We start from the raw sequence: 26250 nt of genomic DNA on the forward strand, positions 1-26250 counted from the left end.
TCAAACTTAATAGTACTAATAATATAAATTATTTTTAATACTTTGTAATCTGGGTGCAAAATACTTACAGTAGGTATTAATATAAGTCGAAGGGGCGATTCCCTCCCCCCAAACATCCTTAACAGTAAATTTATATTTATTAACACATTTTTTTTCTATATTGTTAGACACAATTATAATAAAGAAATATAATATGCAACTTATTAGATATACTATAAGTATATAGGTAGTTTTGAATATTTGATTTTTGCTAATCCTAAACGCCTTCCATAATATAGCCATCATTTTCAAGCATTAAATTTACAAATTCTCTGAACATTTTTATACATAAGTTATCCACTTATACGCACCTACACAACTTATACTATACATTTACCTACTGTATGTTGTCCATTAAAAATAAAATAAAGTTAATTTATACTCTTTTTTTAGCTTATAATTTACTGATGACGCGAGAAAAGGCTTGTTTCGTCTACCCATTGTTTGTAAATTTTAAAGCTTAGATAAGTATAGATCTAGTCTATCAGCAATAAAATTTAACCATTCATTACTATGATCACAATAGTATCACACTATCGCCAATAGATGGAAATCTGGGTGAAAAATATTAATTTTTTTTATTATTTCGTTTATATTATACCTATATATATTATATAAACACTCAGTGTACATGTGTTTGGGTGAAAAATAATGATATATTAAAAAAGGGATGTTTTTTAATCTTAAAACTTGTTGCATGGCCACATCTGTGACCCATACTCTGTAGATTGTAGGGCATATAGAAACTTGCTCCCAGCTGGATAAGATCTCACCGGTTTTCGTGCTCAAAGTGACAATAGCGTTTGTCAAAATAGGACCTTCTTCTAACGATATTATATACTACTAATGGAATGATTCGTTGAACGAGCTAAACAAGTTTGATAAATATTTATGTCTATTGGGAAAAAAGTGGGATTGTTAAATCCTTTCGTCACTACAATATGGCTTGTTTTGTGAAAAATCATGTGCTGCCCGACCGGGACTGTTTATTTATTACCACCCTGTTTACTTTTCCAAGGTATTTTAACTATGCCGTCTATACCTTCTACTTATCTACAAAATACCTTCCTAATTTATGTTCTAAGTCTATTCAGATTAATTAAAAGCAATTTATAATCGATGTAGGTGTATCTAAACGGTTATTTGCGTAATGCTCACTAATAATGCATTTACCTTATACCTACATTTAAAATTATAATGAACACCAAAATATTAAATAAGTGAATATAGATTAAGTATTATAAAATAATTTATACATTTATCAGTTTGTTTAAATTTTTAGTCGATTAAAATATTATTTAAAATTTAAGTAATATATTAATATAAAGCTATAAGCCTTAAGTGATATGTCTGATTAACTTGTGTTATAATTTCGTACTTAAATAAAAGTGGTTTCAAGTTTAAATTCTTAATCTAAGAAAGAAATCTAAGCCATATTGTTATTTATGATAATATTATATATTCATAATAAATATACATAACATATAATAGTTACACCAGTTATTTCTAATTGAGATTATCTCTATATTGAGTATTGACTATTCGCTATATTACAGAGTTAAAAACTTTAAAATGACAATATGACAATATATATGGCAATATGGGTACACACTTGTCTTGTTGTATTTTCATATTAATAAGGAATAACTAGTGCATTCATTCTAGCACAATAAACTTTGTATTTCAAGCGTAAAAAAATTATATAAACTTAATATTATTATTTTCAATTGCACATAACAATGAAGATAATATACAGTGGAAAAAAAACGCTACGGACTTACGACAATTAGTGTTCATGTAACATAATATGTATACATAAACGGTATACTTTTGACGTTCAGATATAAATTCTGTATAACTTTTCTTTTTATTCGAAAATAATAATAAACAATATTACGTGTAAAACCGATGGATCACAAATATATGCGGATAAAAATAATCCTAAATAAGCCTGCATTACTTTTTTTTAGGTATTTATTTCGTATTATTCTCAGTGTACACCGACGACTTATTTTGTTTAGCCGTTCTGGTTAGTATTTTTTTCCATTATAATATATGCATTCATCTAAGTTAAACTGACAGGTGTTTTTATTATCATACACGTTTTCTTTATGTTTTGATGGTATTGTTGTATTTTAGGTTAACACGAAAATCGCCTATTACAATGATCATTGCTACTTTCTGAGCTATAGCAGTTATGTTACTACAAAAGTTTTTTTTCTGGGTAATTTGTGTATAATATGCTGCCCATCAATTTGCTTTTACTTTCATTTTCCGCTTCTTGTCTATGTTTGTAACCTTTCCTGGTTCCATATTTAAGTCCCAAATCCTATTTAATTGTGCCGATTGTGTTATAACTTGTTATAACCGTTAACTTTTAACGGATTTTACCGACTTTTATAATTGGCCCAGTATTCGATCTTCTCTAAGCAATACATTATTTCTAGTTTTTTTTCCAAACCGTCCATTTCAATTCTGATAAACATTTAGTCGCTTTTATCTTTTATAATAGATTGCATTCCTTTAGGTAAGTTGCAACTGCCCATGGTGGCAAGGTCTGAGCGTGATCTGTAAATTTTTAGTCGGGTCGTTATTTAGCTTTGACAGGACCCACACGGGAGAACCCGCTTATGGAATATCCACCGTTGAATTACATCACTGAACAACCAATCAATACCCCTCTATCACACTCAACAACCACGTCACTGTGAGCTCCGCGGGGGCAGGTACCTGTGCGCAATAAGTCCCGTCGTCGGGTAGACTATAGCTGCAGCAGTCCGTTGTTCAGCGATAGTATATAGTATTATACGCAACTATATTATCGTCATCGCTCACACTGCACCCCTTATTATTCATATAATCTGGCTATACACGCACAGTCACAATGCTGACGTCGACGCCAAAGCGTATTGTTATGTACGTATGCAGTATACAAAAAAAACACATTTCGGTCTTATTATTCCCTCTTTTATATTATAATAATATAATACAACGTGTATAATATATTATCGCGACCGAACACCGAACGACGCGACAAAACACTTTTATAGGTAGGTTAGGTTAGGTGGCCGCGACGGACGGTCGCCGCCACTGCTAGCATCTACATAATATATTATATAGGGTGAAAAAAAAACACATTCAACGCACGGCCTTGACTTCGGAAAAGAAACGTTTAAATATACTCATATATTATCCCTTGTGTGTGTATTCTCCTCCTAGAAATGATTTTATTGTAATGCTATATATTATAATATGTATACATAAATTCACGTTTGTCGTTTATATTATATAGCCCAACACTAATATATTTTCATAGGGTTATTTTGTTGACTCGTTTGAAATCATTTCATACCTAGTGCATGTGTATTATGTTTACATATTATTATACGCCCATTAAGTCAATATGTTTTGTCCTTTAGGGTCGAACTAAACAATATTAAATATATGAAACCTTGTAGTGTCGTAAAATGATTGTTTATCATGCATTTTACAATAATAATTTATGTCCTATAACCGACATCGATGTTAAACTATACAATATTTATTATGATAAATTTGTAGTTATAACTTTTAAACACATCGTGACAAAATATATTTGGTCACAATATGTTATCCATTACGTTAACATTTAAACTCAAAATAGTATTCTATACGATTATTGTATTGTTTGAGTATTGAATTTGATAGTACCTATGTATATAATATTGTGTACTGCAATATCGATATCTACTCGTTTGTTTCCCTTTTATTTTCTCGATTCAATATTGAACTAGAATACAATTTTAACTTTAGGAAGTCAGCAGTATGACTGAGGCTTTTTCAATGATTTATTTTTTATTAAATGATTTGAAAGGCATGTATGAGATAAGTAATAAATGTAAAAACACTATGTACTGCATTCATAATACGAATTGTATACAGATATCTTAATTTAGATCTCTATGTTGAATAAACATTCTATTGATTTCTTTTTATAGGTAGTAAGAGTAAAAATGATAAACGAGTAAACGACTAATGCATCATTTTAACAATAGTGTTCGGGGGTGGCTTCTTTACCTTTATTTAAGTATTTTAGTTTATAAATGTATTTTTAATGGATTACATTTTAAAAACGTAAAGAATACGTGCGAAACATTTAAGGACGAGGACGCCACCAAGATATATAGAAAGATAAATTCGATCGGCTTCCGACAGAATGAAAAATAAAGGGAAAAAAGTAGCCATAAATCTTCGAAAGTAGGTAAATAAAGAATATATTGTGGTAAACGATGACAAGTAATTTTTATTTTTTTATGATCTGCAAATAAATAATAAATCAACTTAAATAGCTCACGTAGTGATCTCTCCATGTATTGTTTATAAATATTTTAATACTTTGGTTTGTTTTTAATTTATATAGTGTACTGTTAAATTCCTTTGTTAATCGTTCGAAGTACGTTAAGTATAATCCGAAAAAAATAATACCATCTACGGCATCTGCGCATTTATCGTTATGTATACAATAATTAAACGTTCACCTGCTATAGAAGATGAGATACCCACTCGATTTTTCATTGCAACGTTACGACTCCTATAACACGGAATACTTATTCGATGTAATAATAATCTTTTCCGGGAGTATGCATTTAACTGCTATTTATATATTTTCATACTATATGTACATTATGTACAACAATTATGTACACACACACACACACACACACACACACCTAACCCGCCTATACTTTATGTGCAACCCTTTCGAAAGGTATACACAGTCATTGGATATAATATGTACTATATATGCATACTATATTGCCGAGTAAAAGTAAAACCAAAGTCCTGTCATCCGAACACGTTTTCGTCACCACATCCACCACAGCGGTTAAGGGTTAAATGCGCTGAGTTACCAAACCGGCTACTATGAGTCGATATACCCCTATATTTTTATACTATATATACGAACATATTTTATATGTGCGTGTGTAAAATAATTGTACTGTGCAGCGATGTGTGTATTATTATTTATTTTTCTTCGGGTTGGTAACAGCGTCGATTTCGGTTTTTATGTAGCTGTGGCTGCCGTCTTTGCCACCGAGACACAGCGGGGTGTTCGTGAAAAGGTGTAGGCGAACATCACACTCTTATAATGTATACGCACAATGCATATACACCTATACAAGCAGAAATCGTGAGAGAAAGGGTGAGCGGGTGAGAGAAGATAATTTAATATATTATACAAAATTTACGAAATCTCGTATAGAAGTCTTTATTATCCCAGTATAGCACGCTGTAATGCCCCGAGACTAGGGTGCAACATGTGGGTCAGTTTTCGATTATTCCGCCAGCACGATTTTCTTTAGGTTCTCCGACAATAGTAATGATAATAATGCATTTTATAAACGCAGCTGTCCGACAGTTTGTATCCCACAGTCTATCTCGACTCCCGCGCGCCCGCTCCACCACCCCCGTCAACGGTTACTCCAGCAGCACCGGGTCCGCCTCATGACGGGTGTATAATAATATAATATTATGTATGTATACAACAATAATAATAATAATAATAATACGATCTGCTGCAGCGAGATTATTGCCGCGATAATAATAAGACGTTTCTCGCGATCGTATACATCTCAATTTTTCGTTTATAGCGTCTCATCGAGATTGTATAATGACGACGTTCCGAGCGATCCCGGTTTTTTTTTTCTTCAACAAAACATATAAATTTATTCCGAAAACCCTGTACAGCACTTTATATATGTCGGACACGACGTCATAACGTATGCTTTTTTATTAGGTACCTATAGGTGAATATATTTATAATATTATTTAACTATGTATACATATAGACGTGTACAGCTTGTATGAGTACGCCTAATATATTATAATATATTACATAATATATTCGTATTTTCTACTGTAAAATGTGTGTTCGTTAACGCGATGGACTGCATTTATCACTATTGGGTTTTACGGTGAGCGCGACTGAATACAATTAAAAACGCATACATACATACATAATATGTAATATATTAATACGAGTATATATATATATATATTATAGGTACATATATGCATTTTTACCAGGTAAAATAAATGCTGTGAGCAGTAGAATTTTTATACTCATTTTCCCAAACAGTAAAATGCGGAGACTGCACTGTTTTGGAGAACATTATTACATCGGACACGTCACACGTCTGACAAATCTTTTATTCTAACTACTAGTATAAAGTATGTATCCACCTGACACGTATACCCACACCTAAGTTAAAAAAAATATATTTAAGAGTATAAAAATAATATATATTACATAGAAATCTTAAACACGAAATGTTCATTTGATAAATTACATAATAATAACTGACGTTGACTAATTAATATTTTATTCTGTACGTCAATAATACTGTTATTTTATCAAATCCATCTCGTCGTAAACACAACTATATGATAATATTATTTAGTCAGATCCGATAGGATTGTAGGACGGCAGTGAAGTAAGTATATGACTATTATGAGCATGGACCTGATACCTACGCAATAGATTATTTGTTAAAAACTCTTATTTCTATCATGCCTATACCTATTTCAGTAAATTTTAATCATATAACATTAGGCATATCGAATGCGTATTAAAAATATTTAAGAAGTCAGCACAATTAAGTTTCTACTTAAAACAAAAACAAATTATATTAAAATCATTCAAATGTTATCCGTGCATATATATTTTTTCAATATTAAGAGTTTTGAAATTATACGACAAGCGTATGAAAATTATACGATTAACTATATTTAATACTAGACATCAGCTGCTTATTATAATATATGCTTATAAAATTTATACATTACAATTTCCGTTAGATATATTTTGTATTATGCACGTCATACTTTAATAAAATCATATATGTATATTACGTCTCTCATATTTCATATTCAGGTCTCGGGTATACCTACGATGTGGCACTTTAGGTGAGAATACGAGTGCACACGTGAGATGTACCAATGTTCAATACATATACTTATATTATAACCTATGGGCATATAAGCGTACATTTTCTTCTTAACACACAATGACAGATAAACGATGCCGTCTTTCTAAGAGGATTACCGTCTGTCCACGGCCGTGTAAAAACGTCACGAACACCAAAAATATTACATTATTATAACAACCTTTTTTATAATATACGGGTCAAGCTTTTCTCTTGTTCGACAAATCGATAAATGATGGCGGTGTTTTTGTCGCTTTAACATAAAATCTGTTTAAAATTCGCATTATCGGATTATTGTATATATTGTTCGATGCCGCAGTAGGTATATATTAATGTATTATATACCATACTGATATATGTATAATGTATATTGTGTATAGCTATTTCAGAAAAATACATATTTTTCGAAATATGTTTCAAGTAGTCTTAACATAAAAAACTTATTGTGCAAATTATTTGGAAACTTGTTTTGCAACTTGAGCTATGAGCATTTTTAAATCGTATTATTTTATTTATACTCATAAAGCTATAAGTCATATCTTGCTTAAAAAATTAAATACAAAAACAAAAACCACATATAAATACTTACAGATAAAAAAAAACTTAAAGTTTCTAACGGATAAAATGAAGCAATTCACTTATCACTATAATTTTAAAACTAACAACACAAAATTAGTTCAGCGGAAAGCAAATAGGTATGCTATTTGAACGTTTGCAAGACGAAGACAAACCGTTAGATACGGAATGCGTTGGCTTCAAATACATAACGATATTGTTGTTCAAAACTTGAACTTTGTTTAATAATACTATAATAAATTACAAAATGTAGAAATGCACAGGATATAATATGTATTTATGCGGTACAATACTTTTTTCAGATGAATCAATTAAGACTCATGTAAGTATAATTAAATTGACAAAATGCCAATTATAAAAGTACATTTTTTACAATTTAATAGATATATATGTATATGTACTTTGTTCAATACTAATTTTTAAATTATTATAATATTATTATTTTTTAGTTATTACTAATAAATCTTATACAATTCATTAAAATAAACCTAGTATAACTTCTCAACTCAACGCAGAGGGAATTATCGTCATTGTTATATCATATTGCTATAGGTATAGAACGTCGTTATAGATATATTTTAGTTTAAAACTTGTAGATACTAATAAATCAATAAGGATATTAAGACGTAGGTAAATATTAGAGTATATAAATATAAAGATAATAGTTTCTAAAAAAAAAACATGTTTATTAAGCGTTTTTGGTTTGAAGAAAAATTTTTTTTAAATTTATTAATTAGCCAAATAGTTTTAAAAAATGAAATAAAATGCTATTTTAAGATATTTATATTTTTTATGACAACGTTATTTCAAAATAAATAAAAATTAATCTTAAATTAATTAAAAGAAATATAATATAATAAAATGTTAGTTGTTAAGTATGTGTGGGACGTTAGTTTTGGCAGTAAGTCACGAGAGAATGCGTTAATGGGGATCGATTAGCATACGAATTAGAGTCTGTGCAGGTTATATGTGAAAACTATTATCGAAAAATTAATTTGGGCGTCTATTTTATTAAGCGGGACGTAGAACAACTATACTGTTTAATAATGCATGGCATTAAATGCTTGTATAAAATAATAATTTATAGATATATTTTTAAATATAAATTCTAAACACTTTCAAACCACTCTTGTATTTATGTTGTTATATTTAAAAAAAAAATCTCATTGAATATTTTCATACCATTGAAAGAGTATACTTTTCTAATTTTATTTTTAATATCGTGTTTTTTTTTAACTATTTATATAAATATTTAAGAAAATAAAAATAATAAATAAATATCGCATAGATTTGAAGCACTTTAAATTTTCTAGTGATCATATTAGTATATTGGGTTTAACCAATTTTAATCGTTAATTTATATTATTTTCATAATATAGTTAAGAAAATTGAATGTGGTAAAAATTAATTTTTAGGGAGGAGGGGTCGTTCTCTTTTAGATTCCTGTAAGTTATACGTATGGCCTCCGAATAAGAAAATCTTCGTGTTTAATACGATGGCGGTTGAGGCGTTGGGTATGTATCGCGGTGTATGCGTCATGTCTTTCACACGTCACCATCCGCTGTCTGTGAATTTTTGACAAATTATTCGTCGTTGTCGGCGGCGGTGGCGGCGGTTGAATGACAGCCGCGGTGAAACGTAAAAATATTCTTGTCGCCGAACGGGATGATGATGAGTATAAGACCCTATGAGAAGGACGCGTGGAAAAGGACGAAGTATAGCCGTATAGGTATTGCGTTGAGTAGGAACAGCTTGGAAGACGGGGATGAGAAGGATCGAACGCGCAGGATTTTAGTCGTCGGCGGCGGCGATAGGATGGTAGATCTCGAACGCGATGGGATGATCGTGCGGGGAGGGGGGCAAACGAACTGGCAGATGTCGGCAGCAGGTACACACGCACATATAGTATAAGAAACTCACGCACGCACGCACTCGTTTGCCGCGATTCGGTTTTTCGGAGCCAGTCGACAGTCGTCAGCCGTCGACCGTGTGTGTACATTGTGCGTGTCGCATCGAGCTCCGCTTCCGTCGGATTACGTTTTTCGTATTTAGTTTGATAAAATAATATCGCATGTAGAAATTATAAATCTTTCTATCGGCCGAATAATAATCAAAAAACGGGTCGACGGTCTTTGCGTACCGAGTGAATATAATCAGTGAGAGTGCGGAATTAAAATTTAATAATAAATTATTATTTTCTCACCGTTTGTCGTTGATTTTAAATTTTAAATAAAAAAAAAAAAAAATCTATTGGAATGATATTATAATGACAGCTCTTTCTCGTTCGATTTGAAAATTATTGTGAGTACTTATACATACATAATATAGTCTTAATTGATCATTATTAGTTTTTATTTATTATTCTATTAACGTTTAACAACAGTTGTGTCGAGTATTCGAATGCATATATGCGAAGTCAAATATTGCGAGTATTTATTCTCGAAACAACTACACATCCGTCTTATAGTTTTAAAAAGTTTTACCCTTTTTCGTTGTGAATAGGTATTAGATTGTTAACGCAAAGGTACTGATTAATATTATAATCTACTCTGCAAAGCTGACTGCGGGCGCGCGCTCGGGACGTGTTATTTTTAAACGAAATCTTGCAGATGCGAGACTCGCAATGTTTCCGGGGCAATTATATATAATATCGTGGCAGCATGCATTTTACGACTGAGGCGGCGACCGTGTCCCAAAAAAAAAAAGAAAAAACGTTTCCGGTTCATTGCAGGTTTTGGCGGGCAATTCAATGATTACAACGGGATTTGATGTACCTACCTAATTATAATTAACGATAAGCATCTATATAATACGTATTGTATCGAAATAAAATCAATTGTCGCCAAATCGCGATTAGTCTGCGCAGACGACTCTTTCTTTTCCGTCCACATCCGCGATTTAAGCCCATCAACGATATTACCTTCGTTTCGAGATGTTATTAACCGTAGGTATTATTGTTATTTGTTGTATTGTAAATATAGGTGTATATAAAACAGCGACGGGTCTGCAGTGAGGTTGACGGTTTTACGATTCTCGGACCGTACCTGTCCCCCAACTATTATTATTCCATTATTTAAACGACACTGCGCACACTTCCTTTGAATTCTACAAAATGCATTTCGTATAACGGGGGTGTATGTATAGATGAAAATACCGAATTTAATGACTCTTCCACGGCTCCACCACCCACCCCGTGGTTGTTATTATTGTGAACACGAAAAATAGATTACGACTGTCATTCTCCGTTGTCGTGGAGACTGCGTATAGTGGCGGAGTATAATAATATTAGATATAAATATAAGGTACCATGACGATAGTATAATAAAAACACCGTTTAATGAACCTATTCGTAGAGTGTATAAAATATTTTTATAGCTCCGAGGAGCTCCTTCTAATTGCGTACATTTGTACTGATGTATAATATACTATTTAGGTTTACTCACTATATAGCAATCGTTAACCGTCAACCACGATAAGTCTATCAAACCAATATTCTACAAACATTAAAACATTGTAATATATTAATGTTTCCGTAGACCGACAGATGTAGATATCGTCTAATCGCAACATATCGAGTAATATAATTGAAATTGGTCCGCTAAATATTTTATTGTAGGTACATATCGCGAGGTATTTTTAAATTTTACTCGCAATGTTAATAATACCAATATTATAACCATGTTAGACAAAAACAAATATTAACGTTGGGTCTAATATTTTCAAATACCTAATTTTATTGAAGACGACACATGTTAATTAGTATTTTGAATTGAACGTCAAGAAAAAAAGAAAAAACCTCCAGTAATTTATTCGGGTTTGAGTTTATCGTGTTTATATTATTAAGTATATATAACGAAAGACCATATATTATTCGAAGGTTGGTTTTTTGAAAAATTCTGAAACTTGTTTCTAGTCTTAACGATTTTTGTCGATATGTTATACACAATATACGTGATATTGCTATATAATATATAGTACCTATACAATATGTATACGAATAATACCTACCTATACTACCACTATATCTGCCTGCCACGGATCTATGATCACTGTAATAATATAATATTATAGAACCTGTTCCGAAGTCCGTCTCGAGCTGTGTATAGGCTCTGTAAATGTCAAAAACAAAACGATTCCGCATGTATGCACCATAAACAAATCTCGGCGCAACTCGTGTGATGCGATTATTTCAAATGTTTAAATTAATAATAGATAGGTATTTTCTAAGTACCTACCTATAGCCACATTATATACGATTCGAATAGTTCAACCATGCTATGATGAACAACAAATGTTTGACTCTTTTCGCGGTGATTTCATTAGTTGTCTGTTAGTACATAGGATTGTAATTTATAATGTATGTTTCGCATTTTTAAGGAATCGTTGGGCCACACTTTTTTACGCTCATTAATTATATGTTCAGTAGTTAGTAGGTACTTACGATTTACGGAACACGCATTGGGTGATTTTTCAAAGTGCGTAATAACTATCGATGACCATTTGAATGAGAGATCAGCATTGGATCCATCTGGTGCGGAAATAATGTTATTAACTGGTTTTAAACTCATATATATTCCACTAGACTTACGTATTGAATGTTAATTTAATATTATTAAGTATGTCTTTGTTGATATCACCAATGTAATCAATTTTACAACCCTTCGTATGACTTCCACATCTTCAAACTGCAGTAAATGGGTAATAGTTATAATATTGCATTTGGAAATTAACCAGTCTAAATGCATGATCAATAATTAGTAGATACTATGCGTGCAAAACGTATAATTTTTTGTTCTTTCGAAAACGGCCTCGAGCAACGCACGTACAGAACGATTCTTCTATAGGAAACTATATACCTTAAAAAGATTTTTTAATTTTAAAAACAATTACTGATAATCATAGGAAAATGTAAATAGGATATTTTAAAACGTTAAAAAAAAATTAAAAATTCTTTGTATTTCCAAATAATATATATTGTTTAGACCCGCGATAAGGAAATCACTTCGTATTAGGTATATCATAAGGCTTAAAAAATGTGTTGCAGTTTGTCAAATCCAAAAACTACCCACTCACCTAGCACATGAAAACATTGCTATTCATGTCCGGTCGAAAGCAGATTGGATTTTTATTAGAATATCGTTTAAATGTAATACTCAATGATATAAATAATATGTATTTGTTACCGGAAAAGCACTATTACTGTGTAGAACTAAATTTATTAATTAATGACGTTAAAATTGGCTAACCAAACACTGGCTGAAAAGCATACTTTTTCCAAAACAATGTTGTAACCATATTACATAATATACATAATATATTTTACAATATTTAATATACAAGTACACAATAAAGTCAACGAAAACCGATCGAAACATAAAACTGCAACCGTCGTCGTAAACGATGCTGGTTTTTTTTTTGGGACACGGTTTTTTATTATCCGACGTGATCTTTTCATTCCCCGCTCGTTCTTGCCCGCACTCAAAGGCCCCCCTCGCCACTCGGCATTGTCCCTCCGCGCGTAATCCGAGACGGATTACCGCGTACCGCATTATACGTATATACCATGTACATGGAGGTTGGGGTTGCCCGGAGGGGTGACAGGTGAAAAGGTCTGACAGTTCTGCACGACCATGGTATATAATATAAGACAAGTACACACATATGGGTATACGACGGTTGAATGCGCGCGCCGTGTTGTGTGCCACCTGTGTACTCCGTACACTGTAGGTCTGCAGGTCGTTTATTCTTTTCTCTCGGACGTTCGGCGGGCGGTTTTTATATTTTTCGCACACAACCCGCGCGCGCGGCTGCTGAAACGTCTTGGGAGAATGGAAGATTATATACATTATATTATAACGACTGTGACGTGACAGCTCCGTCCCTTCCCCTTGGTCGCCGCCCTCTTTCTTAAGATTTTTTTCTTTTCTATTGTATTGTTTCTTCGACCAAATCCATCTTTTAGCCCATAAGTGTACGAATAATATTACGTTAAAACGGTGTGCGTACAATTTTCTGCGATACCTCCATCTACTATTCACAAGAACTCTTGTGAAGTCTATGTACATAGTCTATGAACATTCATACATGACAATAGTGTTTATTGTACATGCGGATCCCGCGATTTTTAATAATTAATATTTGTGTAATGTGTATTATATAATATGCATTGTAATAACGCCTAGACTTTTTGAAATATAATATTAATACATTTAATTTATAAATTGTAGGTAATTTTATAAAAATATTAAAAATAAGAATAATATAACACGTAATATATCTATTATTTTTCAAACGTTGATGTATAAATATATTGGTAACATATTATTTAATGGAAAGTGGAAAATATTGGCATAAACACTAAAAAAAATATTTTTAGACTTAAAGGGAACTACACAAGATAATTTTATAATAAATTATATCGAATTAATTCGAGTTTTATTTTTATGTTCAAACCATATTTTATTGTTTTTTATTATAGAATTTGTTTAACGCTTAATATCAATAAAAATTATTATATTGTGTAATAAAATCCCGTCATAAAATCGTAAAAACGTTTTTAATACACATAAAAAATTTTGACGCCGTCGATCCATTGTATGCAAAATAACACCGTGAGATTTTACCGTATGCATAATAATGTACGTTGGTACATCAGACTCGATGACATAAATTATGCGGGCTTTGATTTGATTTTGTGAATTTTTAATAGCTAGTTTTATAATCAGAATTCTTTAGACGCCGCCCGTATCGCATATAAGGTTTCCATCGGGTGGGTCGGCGCTCAATTTTAATTTAATAATGTTACGAACGCAAAAGACAATTAAAGGATTAAACCTTTTTGATTATTTTCTGATCGTAAACACGTGATGTTAATTTTTTCATCGTAGGTTTCGCGGTACATCGTGAATTAAAAACAACTTATTTTAAGCACATCATATAGTTTATTATATTAAGCGGCTATACGCATTGTTGCGTAGCTGGTGTGCACTTTCATGTTATGTTCATAATTTTTTATGTACCCATTGTATATCGTAACAAATATATTATGTCTGCCTACATTATTTTATAACGTTTTATGACTCCAAACATTTTGACGAACTTCTAAGTCTCGCGTTTGCAGTGTAAACTTCACAATATATAAGCATAGTTAATATTCATATTATAGCCAATATATTTAATATGTGCCGTTATAATATTTTTATAATTATTCTACATTCGAGTTTCGCCAACCGTTGAAAACCGTGGAGAGAAAGCGATCAGCCTTCGTTTAAAAATGACACTATATAATTGCGATTACGTCATAATAATTTGTGTACACTCAAATAGCCAATAGGTATAGGTCATGTACGGAATATTTTCGTGCTGAAAGGGATTGTCGTAAAAATTCCGACGGGAATGTCGGTAAATGTTTTTCGGGAGAAAATAATGTCTGTAGAATTTGGACTCGAAAAACTACGCTATCCCTTGAATACGACCAGTCGACTGGACTTCGATATCCAAGTTTTAAAATAAGAACGTATCAAATTTTCAGATTTTCTATGTAAATAGATAATATAAGCAATAAGTATTAAGTATATAATATTACTATTGATATAATATATCATATGTACATACACGGAATTTCTGGAATCCGCCTGTGCGATGTGTATGCATAATACGTTTAACAATATTTGGTATATAAATATAATTATATTATTACGTATATCCGAGTAATATCTGCAGTACCTATACTTATAATATATTATTTTATACGATTAAAACGACGAGTTGGACGCCGAGACGGGTCGCGTGCGCACTGCTGATGGGTACTCGACAGAAAAATAAATTGTGTGTATATTATACGAAAACAAACATATAATGTAATAATAATAATAATATATATATATTTAGGTCCGCCCCCGCGCTCGACTGCATAATATTGCTGTATTGCCCGTCCCGGCGTGGCGTGCGTGATGTTGTGTATTCGATTTCACCGCGCGTGTAGTGTTTGCTCAGTAGTAGGTATATGTGTACTATATACACATTCACACACACACATATACTAACGCGAAGTAGTGCCCTTATATACACACTACTGTCCTACGTGTGTGCACAAGTCAAACAAATTAAACGGATATAATATAATACGCATACACACACGTGTATAGTATAGGTACCTGTATATATTAATATAAGTAATAACGTCATGATTTGGAAAGATAAATCCTCATCCTCTCGTCCGTTCACTCATCGTATATAATATAATATTTCAGCCCTCGTCCAGCTGCCGACGCCTGTATACATACCTATATATAAGATATTGTATAAATAATAAATATGTACACACACGGCTCACGACAATAATAATAATAATTCAGGTAGCAGTCGACGAGAAACGGGATGCGCGACACGCACGGCACAATGGCGTCGGACAGACAATACGTGAATAATAAAACTCGCGCACGTCCATCTCGCACGTATTCCTACACAAAATGCGTAGTATCTACAGAAACGAGCGCGCGCGCGAGTTGGCATGCAGTAAAATGGCTATCAAATTTTTGTTTACAAGAAGACGAAATAAATTTGTACCTTATAGGTAACTGTCGCGCGTAAAGTGGTGCCGTTCTGGCGACTGTAAAACATTTAGATTTGACGGTGGAGGGAAGTTGGAGGTTTGTTATTTGGTGTCATTGAATTTAACCTCATCTGTAAAATGTTCTTCTTCATTATAGTGAATAATTTGTTTGACTACTTGTAATTAAATACCTAATTAATTTCAATCCCAAAGTATCTCAACTCAATTTCTTAGAATTTTTTCTTGTTGGTTTTTTTGTTTTTGATTCTATAAATACATTTTAATTTATACCTAAATAGGTATGCGCATCATACACGTATACGTAGCCAGACCGATTTCAAGATTTCTAGATAGGTACTATATAGAAATTGCAGCATCGCTATTTACGGATTAAAAATGTAAATCCGTCAACAAATTACCCCGCAGGAGTCAATAAAAAAGTGACAGATGGCCATTGTACTCAAACTAATGAATTTAAAAGTCGAGAAAAATTAATGTTTAATTGTACATATCTTATTATTATTATACATTATATTGAAGTTTCCAGCTTTAGATTTATGTTCATGATGGTAAAATGCTTCTTGGCCTATCGCATCCTGATTTCATAACATTAGTATACATATATAATACTATATAGTATTATACATTTTAAACCTATCTGTAGTCGATGTTTTGTAATTAATGCGCGCGAGTTTCGATTTACGATCGATTTGACATTGATTGTCGTCGTGCGCAGCGTCGATGAGAGCGCGGTTGGCATTTTTATTGATTTCGTGAATTTTTTTTTATTCGTCCAACGATCAACCCGATTTCGGACCGTCTTTTTTTCTCGTGTGTGTAGAGAGACTGAACTAACAAACCACCTAATATAGAGTGTACTATACATATACTATACGTTTGTATAATAAAATAATAACGTTTTCGTGACTTACGTGCGCGCCTTGGCCGTGCGGTAGGTAAATTAAACGAATTCGTTCCAAAGTCGTTTAGTTTTTATTTTTTTTCCGTATGTGGCAAATTTTTATATTCGGTATCGCTTATTAATACCGTTTTTCACACGAGAAATTCTTGAAATAGAACAGTAAATCAATGATCATTATCCAATGTATTTTAAGGTTTAAAACTGCATGTACTCTGCGAATAGACTATATGTCATGGATTACCTACTAATATTTTTAAAGGGCTACTTTAAGAATTTAGAAAGTGTGTGTGGTCATCAAAATTTAAAGTACATGTTAATCCAAAGTAAATAAAGACAAAATTAAAATAAACACATTTAAATCGATAAAACTATTTTTAGTTCTCCATTAACAAAAAATAATTTTAAAAACAAATTTCTTCTCTGCTAGCTGGTTAAGTCCGTCCGTGGGCCACCATTTGATGACTCTTGGCATATATACTCATGTAGATAGATATTAATAAAAGACCTAATAAAAAAAAAAAATAATAGTCAGTTTATTTAAATAAGTCTAATAAATCTCATAATCCTACTAATCCCATATTGCTTGACCACATAATATGTAATACTTCTGACTTTTAACATATTTACATTAGTTAGAATATTAATTATGTACGTTTTTAGTAACTAGTCATATTAATATAGGTCTCGGCTTGTTGTAATACGTATGTGTCGTGAGCCGACTATAAAACAGTCGATGTAGCATACAATTAATGATACGCTTAAAATTTGCTAGAATGAGCAATATTTTTAACAGACATTGTATATATATATATATATATATATATATATATATAATAGGTGGTATCCGTAATATATACCCTTACAGTGAATAAAACACATTTTCATCGAATTTAGAGCTTGATACATTTTTCAATGGCCCCCGGCCCGAATAAACTATAAGTACTGCAGAGTATCTATACCAAATGAACTATAAAATAATAATAAATCATTGTGATAAAAAATAGTTTTGCTCCCGGGTTAAGTGATTATTATTATCAATTTGGAATTGAGTATTAATAGAGGTATTAAATAAAGTATACCTTGTTAAATTTTATTTTCTCGTCGATATTTTATGTTTTACCGGCACAATCTCTATTTGTTTGCGAACAAATAATAAAGTTTTAACCATTTTATTTATTTTAACGTCAATAACTGCTTCAGCTACAGCGGTATTTATAAATATTGCAAACGTACCTAATGATGGAGATTTTTTCGATCAGCGGTGTGAGACGTTTTGATTTGAAAAAATGTATTTCCTTATTCGACATCCTTATGTTTATATTTTAATCATACCACCGATACTCAACAAAAATTCAATTTAAAATTATAACGACTCACAACAAAGTGTAACGTTACTGTAGTCTGTAGTTAGCTCTAAAACACGTTACAGACGTTTTACTGACCGTTTACGATTCGTTTGTGTACGCAGGAACAGTGGTGAAGATGACCGCCAACGTCACTACCACCATGTCGATGGTCGCATTATTGCTGTCGGGCATGATGCCGTTGGTACTGTGCAGCGGAGAAAGGCTGGAGGACAACAGCGCCGTAGCCGTGGCTGACAGTCAGCAAGTGATGTGCGAAGACGTACGAATGAAGTGCGCTTTTGGCATGGGCTGTTCGATGGCGTTGCAACACTACTTCGCCAAGTGCGACAGAATCCTCCAAACCGACTCGACCACGTGCCCCGAATCGTGTCTGTTCGCGTTAGTCGCACTCATATCCACCGAAGACGGCAAGCGGATGATGGACGTGAGTACCTACATTAATATTTCTACGGTTTCGTACAATTTAATGTATTAATAAATAATAATGCGAACGCATTGTTTTATTTCGTGTTATGAATAATAAAAAAAAAGTTATAATTTGTATAAACAAAATAATAGTATACTTACCTACCTTTTTTGGGACATTATTACAGCATATAGATAATATTTGCATTTAGAAACTTGTAATACAGAAAATATGTACAAGATATGGCGGTGATAAAAAAAAAAAACAAACAAATTTTGATAGTACTTAGGTAATTATTTTTAAAAAGTATCAAAAAAAACTATATACAAATCCATTAATTCACAATTATTCCGATTATTATATAAGTATACTAAACAATATTGCTGCATATGTGAGTAAAGAAAATTTTCAAATTTCGTATTGACGTTTTTCACGTATTACCGCCAAAATTGAAATACATACTTATATATTATTGTATTATAATAATGTCTTCGTTTAAGTCGCCTGCAGAAAATTTGTCTCGGATCTGATGCAAAATATTATACGTTTTTGAGCGAATATCGTGTGGGTAGATTTGATATTTTATGCGTATACTGTCGTCACGAGAACGCTAAAATACGATATTGTATTTTTTCTTGTACACCATATAATATGGTCATGCATATACATGCGAAACAACGCGATGTTCGTTAAAGTCACCGGTGAAGTCTTATTTATTTTAAAGTCGTATTGGTATATTATAGTCGTTTGTTCAATGTTCATGCTGTACCTACTACGTGTTTGCGTCCGGCATTCGCATCGCGATAAAAAAAAAACACGCGAATAATTTAACGTCAACCGGAATTCAGATGTTTTCGAAACAGAAATTTTAATTGGGCGAGAGAAAAAAAAATAGTTCAATGAAATTGTATTGTCGAGTTCGTAATTGCGGGGTATGAAACCCGTCGCCGCGATTCTCGTGAAATATGTTTGAAAACTCAATTTAAAAAAAAGTAAGCGCCCCGCCACATTATAGTATGCGCGCTTTTAGCCTATGGGGTCGATTATCTTCGAGAGGGGGTATGATTTATGGCGATTAACACACTCGTCTATATACATTATTGTATATATTATTATATTATATGTTTATGTGTGCTGCAGCGGCATATCGACTATTTAGAACCGTAAAAACTCTACAAAAAAAAATTTGCTAAAACATTACACCAAACCCTGTAATAAGTGCAATATGTATATTATTTAACATTCTACATCATAGGTACATCATATATTATTTTATTTTCACGAGTATCTTTTTTTTAGCAAAAAATCGATACATTTATAAAACGGCATATATAATTTTAATAAATAGCATTGTCGTCACGATAAAAACAGTTTCCCATGATATATTATTACTCTTTAGGATTGTAATAAAATTTTAGCTTAAAATTAGTACTATGAAAAAAATTCGACCTTGTTATAATTTCATTTGTACATAATATTATTACAAACATAATTTAGAGAGTGAATGACTCTATACTATAGTGGTGTAAAATGGTATAAAATAATAAATTCTGAATAAAAAGTCATCAGATCTAGTCTACTATTTATAATATTGTAATATTGTAATATTATAAAACTATAACCTAACCCATGATATTTATTGCCATACCAGTAGTTTATTTGGGGGTATAAAATAGGTAATTATTAAAAAATATTTTGAGAAACACTGACTTTTTATCTACCTTATCCCTCAGTTTATAGGTACTTAAAATGTAATGGCATTTTTGAACAAAAATAAATTTAAAAAAAACAGTCTTTCACTTTTTCATTGAGGGATTTTATGATTTTTATTTGGATAATATTACAATAAATATCCATAAAAGGTTTTTTTCGTAAGAATTAAAATATACTACTGTATCTAATGGTGATAATAAAGGCGCTGTATAACTTATACTGCAGTATAAGAAAAAAATTATTTCGAGAGAATAGATGACATTTTTTTTTACTTATTGATAAGGTTTTTACCATTATTGTCCCATGTATCTTCAGCGTGAATAATCCGTAAACCACGAATATTTTAGCTGTACATTTACTTATTTGTAATATTAAAATATACGGATTTTTACAGTGCAAGTGCCGGGATCGTTACTGCGAGGAGATGAGAACCCGGGTGGAAGTATGTCGGCCGTTTGTGTTGGAGGCGTCCAAGAACGAGACAGTAGTACCGTGTGAGCTGGCCCATTGGGTGTGCATGGTGGATCCGGTGTGTTCGGCGGCACTGGGCTATTATCAGACGTATTGTAGGCGGATGCTGACTGGCGTGGCTTGCACGGAGAGATGCCTCAACTCGGTAGAAATATTGCGGCGGCAGGAGAAGGCGGCCAAGATGAACCGGTGTCGGTGCACCGGGAGATCGGCAGTTGAGTGTCTGCGCAACAAGGAACGTATGGTCAGGTTGTGCTACGGCGGCGAAGCGGACCCGCGGCTCCAACAGGGAGGATCGATCAGTGGCAATGGCGGTGGGAATAAGCCTGGTGGCCGGAAGAACCGGAGAAAGCACCGGCCTAGAATGTTCGACCTGGACCCTGACCGAGCCGAAGTTGAGATGATGATGGCTAACGCGGACTACCAACCGGACGTCCGAAACAGGTATAACGCTTCAGACGACGTCGGTGGCGACGATGAAGAAGTGGATGAGGAGGAGGATGAAGACGAAGGGTCAGGGTCTGCAACGGGCTTGCTACCGGGAGCGATGTTAGTGGCGGCAGCATCCGCTTACTTAGTCACGCGATGATCGTCACTTGCAGCGGATCAAGCGTACGCGTGGTACGTGCATTTTTTTTTACGGTCTCCCGTAATGCGCTTATCCGTTTTTGTTATATATAATTTTCTCATTATTTTTCGTGTTTTTTTTTCTATCATTATTATTTATTCCTAGATCGGATCGACTGAAGCGTACAGTTTATGAGTGCGCTCTTAATCGGACACTCAAGTTTCCACTTTTTTTTTGGGGGGGGGATTCTTTTTTGGATTTAAAAATTATTAAAGAAGGGGGGTAGACATTTATAGACGGCGTTAAAACAGCGCTTGTTCTCTACTATCCAGGCTTTTTGCCAGACTGAAATCAAATTATTTAACCGAATAAGCTCATCGAATTGTATTATTTTTTGTTCGATGATTATTATTATCAATTTGCATCTTTAATTTATTTACTTTTTTTTTTGTTCCCGACGATGCGTTCATCAAACTTTATAAAAGAATTGTGATTAAAGACTTTTACTATATAGGTACATATTTTATATTACATATAATTTCAGGAGATTATATTGTGTGTATAATATTATATTAATATTATAATCGCTTTACAATCAGTCATTCAGCGTTTGTATGATATTATTGTAATTTGTACATATATATAATTATAATATAATATGTTAAAAAAAATATTTTTTAATCTACGTGTATATTATCGATCGATCACTATTTGGTACAAAGTCGTTTTATGTATAGTTTAATTGCCATATATTATGTTTTATGTGTATTGTTTATTTTTTTTTTTTTTACATTACGCTCCATCGTCTGTTATTATTATACATGTAATTAGAAATTGTGTAAAAAATATATTTTTATTTAGTCAAAGAAAAAAAATTGATGACAAAAAAAGACTTGCGTTTATTTTATACTTTTCTCCAATTAATCTTGATCCGACAATCTTTATGTACGCTGCAGCAATGTGGAGTTCTTAATAATATTATTATAATAATATGATGTTATACGTTTTGAAAATAGACGAGACGTATCTGCAAAAACTATTAAGTTTAAACCATTGTCGTCGCGGTGTTACAAAGTTGTTATACCTATTGCATGATAATAAATTCAATTAGCACGTAAAATCAACGATAAAGCGAGCTCCTGTGTTTATTTACAACGCATAATATAATGAGTTTCCTCATTTTTGACCATGAGTCGGTCGTAAAGACCGAAGACGCCGCGAGAACGATAATGTTATAATAATATATAATTGGAAACGATGGTATGTCTGACACGAGAACCAACGGCACTCCCCCGCGGGTCTGTTATTTTCGTTATTGATCTCCGGTGGTCTAAAGGATTAAAGGATTATATGACGCAAACGTCCGGAAAACATGAAACAGCGTCTGGCTAAATCGTAAATTTACCGAATGGCCCACTGCAGATGCAGATAATATATATAATATATCGTGATTGCAGCTGCAGCTGAGCACTATAGGAAGACCTTTACCCAATTGTGGTATGAAATATTATCATCATCATCATAATGCCAATTAAATCGAAGTTACTTATCATATCACAGTACAATATATAAATTCACAAAACTACCAGATGTTTTAGAATCAGACATTATTATTTTAAATCCATAAAGTCCACGGATATTATTTATGATCATCTCATTTACATATATATATTTATTCTATGACTTTTAGTTATAATATTTTGAATGTGTAGTAACCTATATAGGTACCTATATAGTGTCTATACTTATATAAACCATTTTTAGATTTAAATTCAATAGGAAGTGTAAACTAACGATTGTCAACGTTTTATTGACACATTAAGTAACGATGAAGTTTTTTATACTTAATAATTTCGAAACAATTGTGACTTAACTCTCGGTTGCAGCCTATTAGAGTAGAAACTTGCTTAACACTGATGTTATATATATTATTAACGTATATGTTGTTGTATATAGTGAGTTTGGCCGCTGGATGCGCGCACCGTGTGGTGTTTGTTATGCGTTTTCGAACTTAAATATATGATCCAAACGGCGACCGCCGGAGGAAGAGGGGAGGACAGAGACCACCCACAATGGTATTATATAGGTTGCAGTGACGGCCGGGCTGGTCGCGCCGCGGCGACGCAATAATAATAATAATATGATTATTCCACGCGTAGATCGAAGGGGAGGGGACTGAAACGATGTATATACAGGGTGGATCGAGTTGTTTTTCCCAATATGGCTGAGGGAAATTAGGAAAACACAACTCAGTGACTTTTTAAACTCCTTTTGAACTTTTCCGTCGGAATCAATAACAACGAAACGTTAAGTAGGTATTTAATAAACGAAATGATGAGTGAACGGAAATTCACAGTAGAAAATATGACAATGTGCGCTCCGTATATTTAATATTTTACGTATTATGTGGGACGATGACACCTATCACCGTGGTCCAAGGTCGGATGTGGCGGAGAGACTCGTAAGAGTGTTTTGATTTGTCGACATCATATACTACGACGACGATAATAATAACAATACGGTAGCATCGTATTTCCGAAGAATAATTTTTAATAATATTTTTGCGGGTCACGAAAACTATAAACGACCCATACGCGTTACAGGTTAAACCGTTTAAAAAGAGCGCAGGCGATGTAGGTATAAATAAAGAATTTAAATAACTCATTAAAAAAATGAAACAGTGTCATTTTATATTTCGTTGTTGTATACTAACGAATATGATTATTATTGTATAACACTATGGTTAACGTCTAACGATGATCATTATATCATTATTATTATTTTATATTTATTTAGGACCTATAATAGTATACATATATTATATGCTGGGCTTAAATTGGCAATAAATAATAGTTTTGAATGTTTCGTATATGTATCATAAACTATACGATCGGTGTTCGGTTAAAAATCGTTTGTTTATGTATATTTTGTTAGGTTCTAATATGCACAATGTACAAAAAAAAAATTGTTTGTGAAATAAAATGTATATTTTAGGATCTACTACTACGATACTACGGTGATATTGTGATCGTTGCATAGACTAAGAAATATTTAATAAGAATAAAGTTATACCTAAAATATTTTAAATTAAACAGATATATCAACTTATTTGAATGTATCTCAACTCTCATTAATTAAATCCTACACTCTAACATAGCAGTAATGCGAGATATATTACGCATAAAAGTTCAGTGCCCCATTACACTGAGTATATAGGTACTCAGGTTTTCACGAGTGAACGGCAAAAACTTAAAGATTTAATAGGATTTAATAAAGTCACTATACATTATTACGATTTACCACCCAAAACAGTTGTCTTTTAACCTATACTTTTATTTCCTTATTTCCTGAATTGTTATTTAAAAATCAAAATCATTTGATATTGATCATTTAAATTTTGAACATGATTTCTATGTGAATACACCAATTCCTATTTTTTTAATATAAATTAATTGTGTTAATCATGAATAAAAAAAAATATTATTAAAACTTTATGTGCTATGGAAGCCTTTGCTAGATAAACCCATATAACGCATTAAATACTTATTGCGAAAAAAAATATTTTTGAAAATGTAAGAAAATTTCACGATAAATTGTTTGATTACTTTTAAATTTCACAGTAACATGTTTGATGAATTTTTGAAAATTACATGTTAATATATTTCAAAACAGAATATTCTATTTTATAAATTGTAATTTAATTTTTGTAAAAGAACGATTGACAGTGTGATTTGTGACACTAAGGTAATACTTAAGTAATTAATTATACTATTTTAATAATACAAAAAATACACTCACATACATTTTATAATTTTAAAATTAACTTTTTTTAAGAATTAAACTAGTTACAAATTTCAGACTAAAACTTTTATTATGTATGTACATAATTAAGCACCGTTAGAGACGTAGGATTGAGATTTTTATCTAAAACATTATTTTAAAAACTTATGAAATATGTGTTACATATTAGACACAGCATGATGTGCCAAGCTGCTTAAATTCTCAGTTGGTCATCATAAAATGGGGCAATTGCCTCCACCCATTTAAGCTTTTAATTATGTTTGTCAAAACATTATCTATGATGGTCGTATTACCTAACTAATTTTAAAACAATTAACTGTCACACAAAATCTTATCTTATCATAGTACATATTACTAAGCAATAACTCACTAGTAGACATGTGATACTATTATTAATAATTAAGAATTTACTTTAAAATAAAATTTACATTTGTTTTAAATTTGCCTCTTTTCCCCTAGCCTTAAGAAAAATATCTGAATACTGCGCCATGTCCTGTATACAATTTTTCTATATTTTATATAATTATCTTAATAGTTTTAGAAATATTTTATTAATTTTTATGTTTTATTAGATTATACCTATTTCTTTTCAAATAAATTATAAAGTATGATATTCATAAATATATTTTAATTCGTACCATTATTATATTTTCACAATTAATTTTATAACATAATATTATTTTATTTGTAATTTGTGTACATTAAGCTTACAATTAATTCAAAAAATATTTTATAGAGTTTTTTAATTATTATTATTTTTAGTTTTTACATTTTTTTGAGATTCAGTTTAAAGATTATTTGGCTTATACAGACACATTTATTTACCATATATATGTATATTGTGTATAGGTATACATAATATACAATA

General features: G+C 31.9%; 1 protein-coding gene across 1 annotated transcript; it reads left to right on the forward strand.

Moving 5' to 3' along the window:
- Positions 1 to 9518: 9518 nt before the first annotated feature.
- LOC114125143 (growth arrest-specific protein 1-like) lies at positions 9519 to 22288 on the forward strand. The gene is made up of 3 exons (XM_027988659.2): positions 9519 to 9881; positions 18525 to 18847; positions 20937 to 22288. Exons 2-3 carry the CDS (start codon positions 18539 to 18541, stop codon positions 21600 to 21602), a joined length of 975 nt encoding a protein of 324 aa, XP_027844460.1. The 5' UTR covers positions 9519 to 9881; positions 18525 to 18538; the 3' UTR covers positions 21603 to 22288.
- Positions 22289 to 26250: the final 3962 nt, after the last annotated feature.

This window comes from Aphis gossypii, chromosome 1, assembly GCF_020184175.1.
Source record: "Aphis gossypii isolate Hap1 chromosome 1, ASM2018417v2, whole genome shotgun sequence".
NCBI classification, from domain to species: domain Eukaryota; kingdom Metazoa; phylum Arthropoda; class Insecta; order Hemiptera; family Aphididae; genus Aphis; species Aphis gossypii.

Coding starts and splice junctions, on each gene's coding strand:
- LOC114125143 (XM_027988659.2), top strand. CDS start 18,539: ATGACCGCCAACGTCACTACCACCATGTCGATGGTCGCATTATTGCTG. Junction 18,848..20,936: donor ACGGCAAGCGGATGATGGAC/GTGAGTACCTAC, acceptor GGATTTTTACAG/TGCAAGTGCCGGGATCGTTA.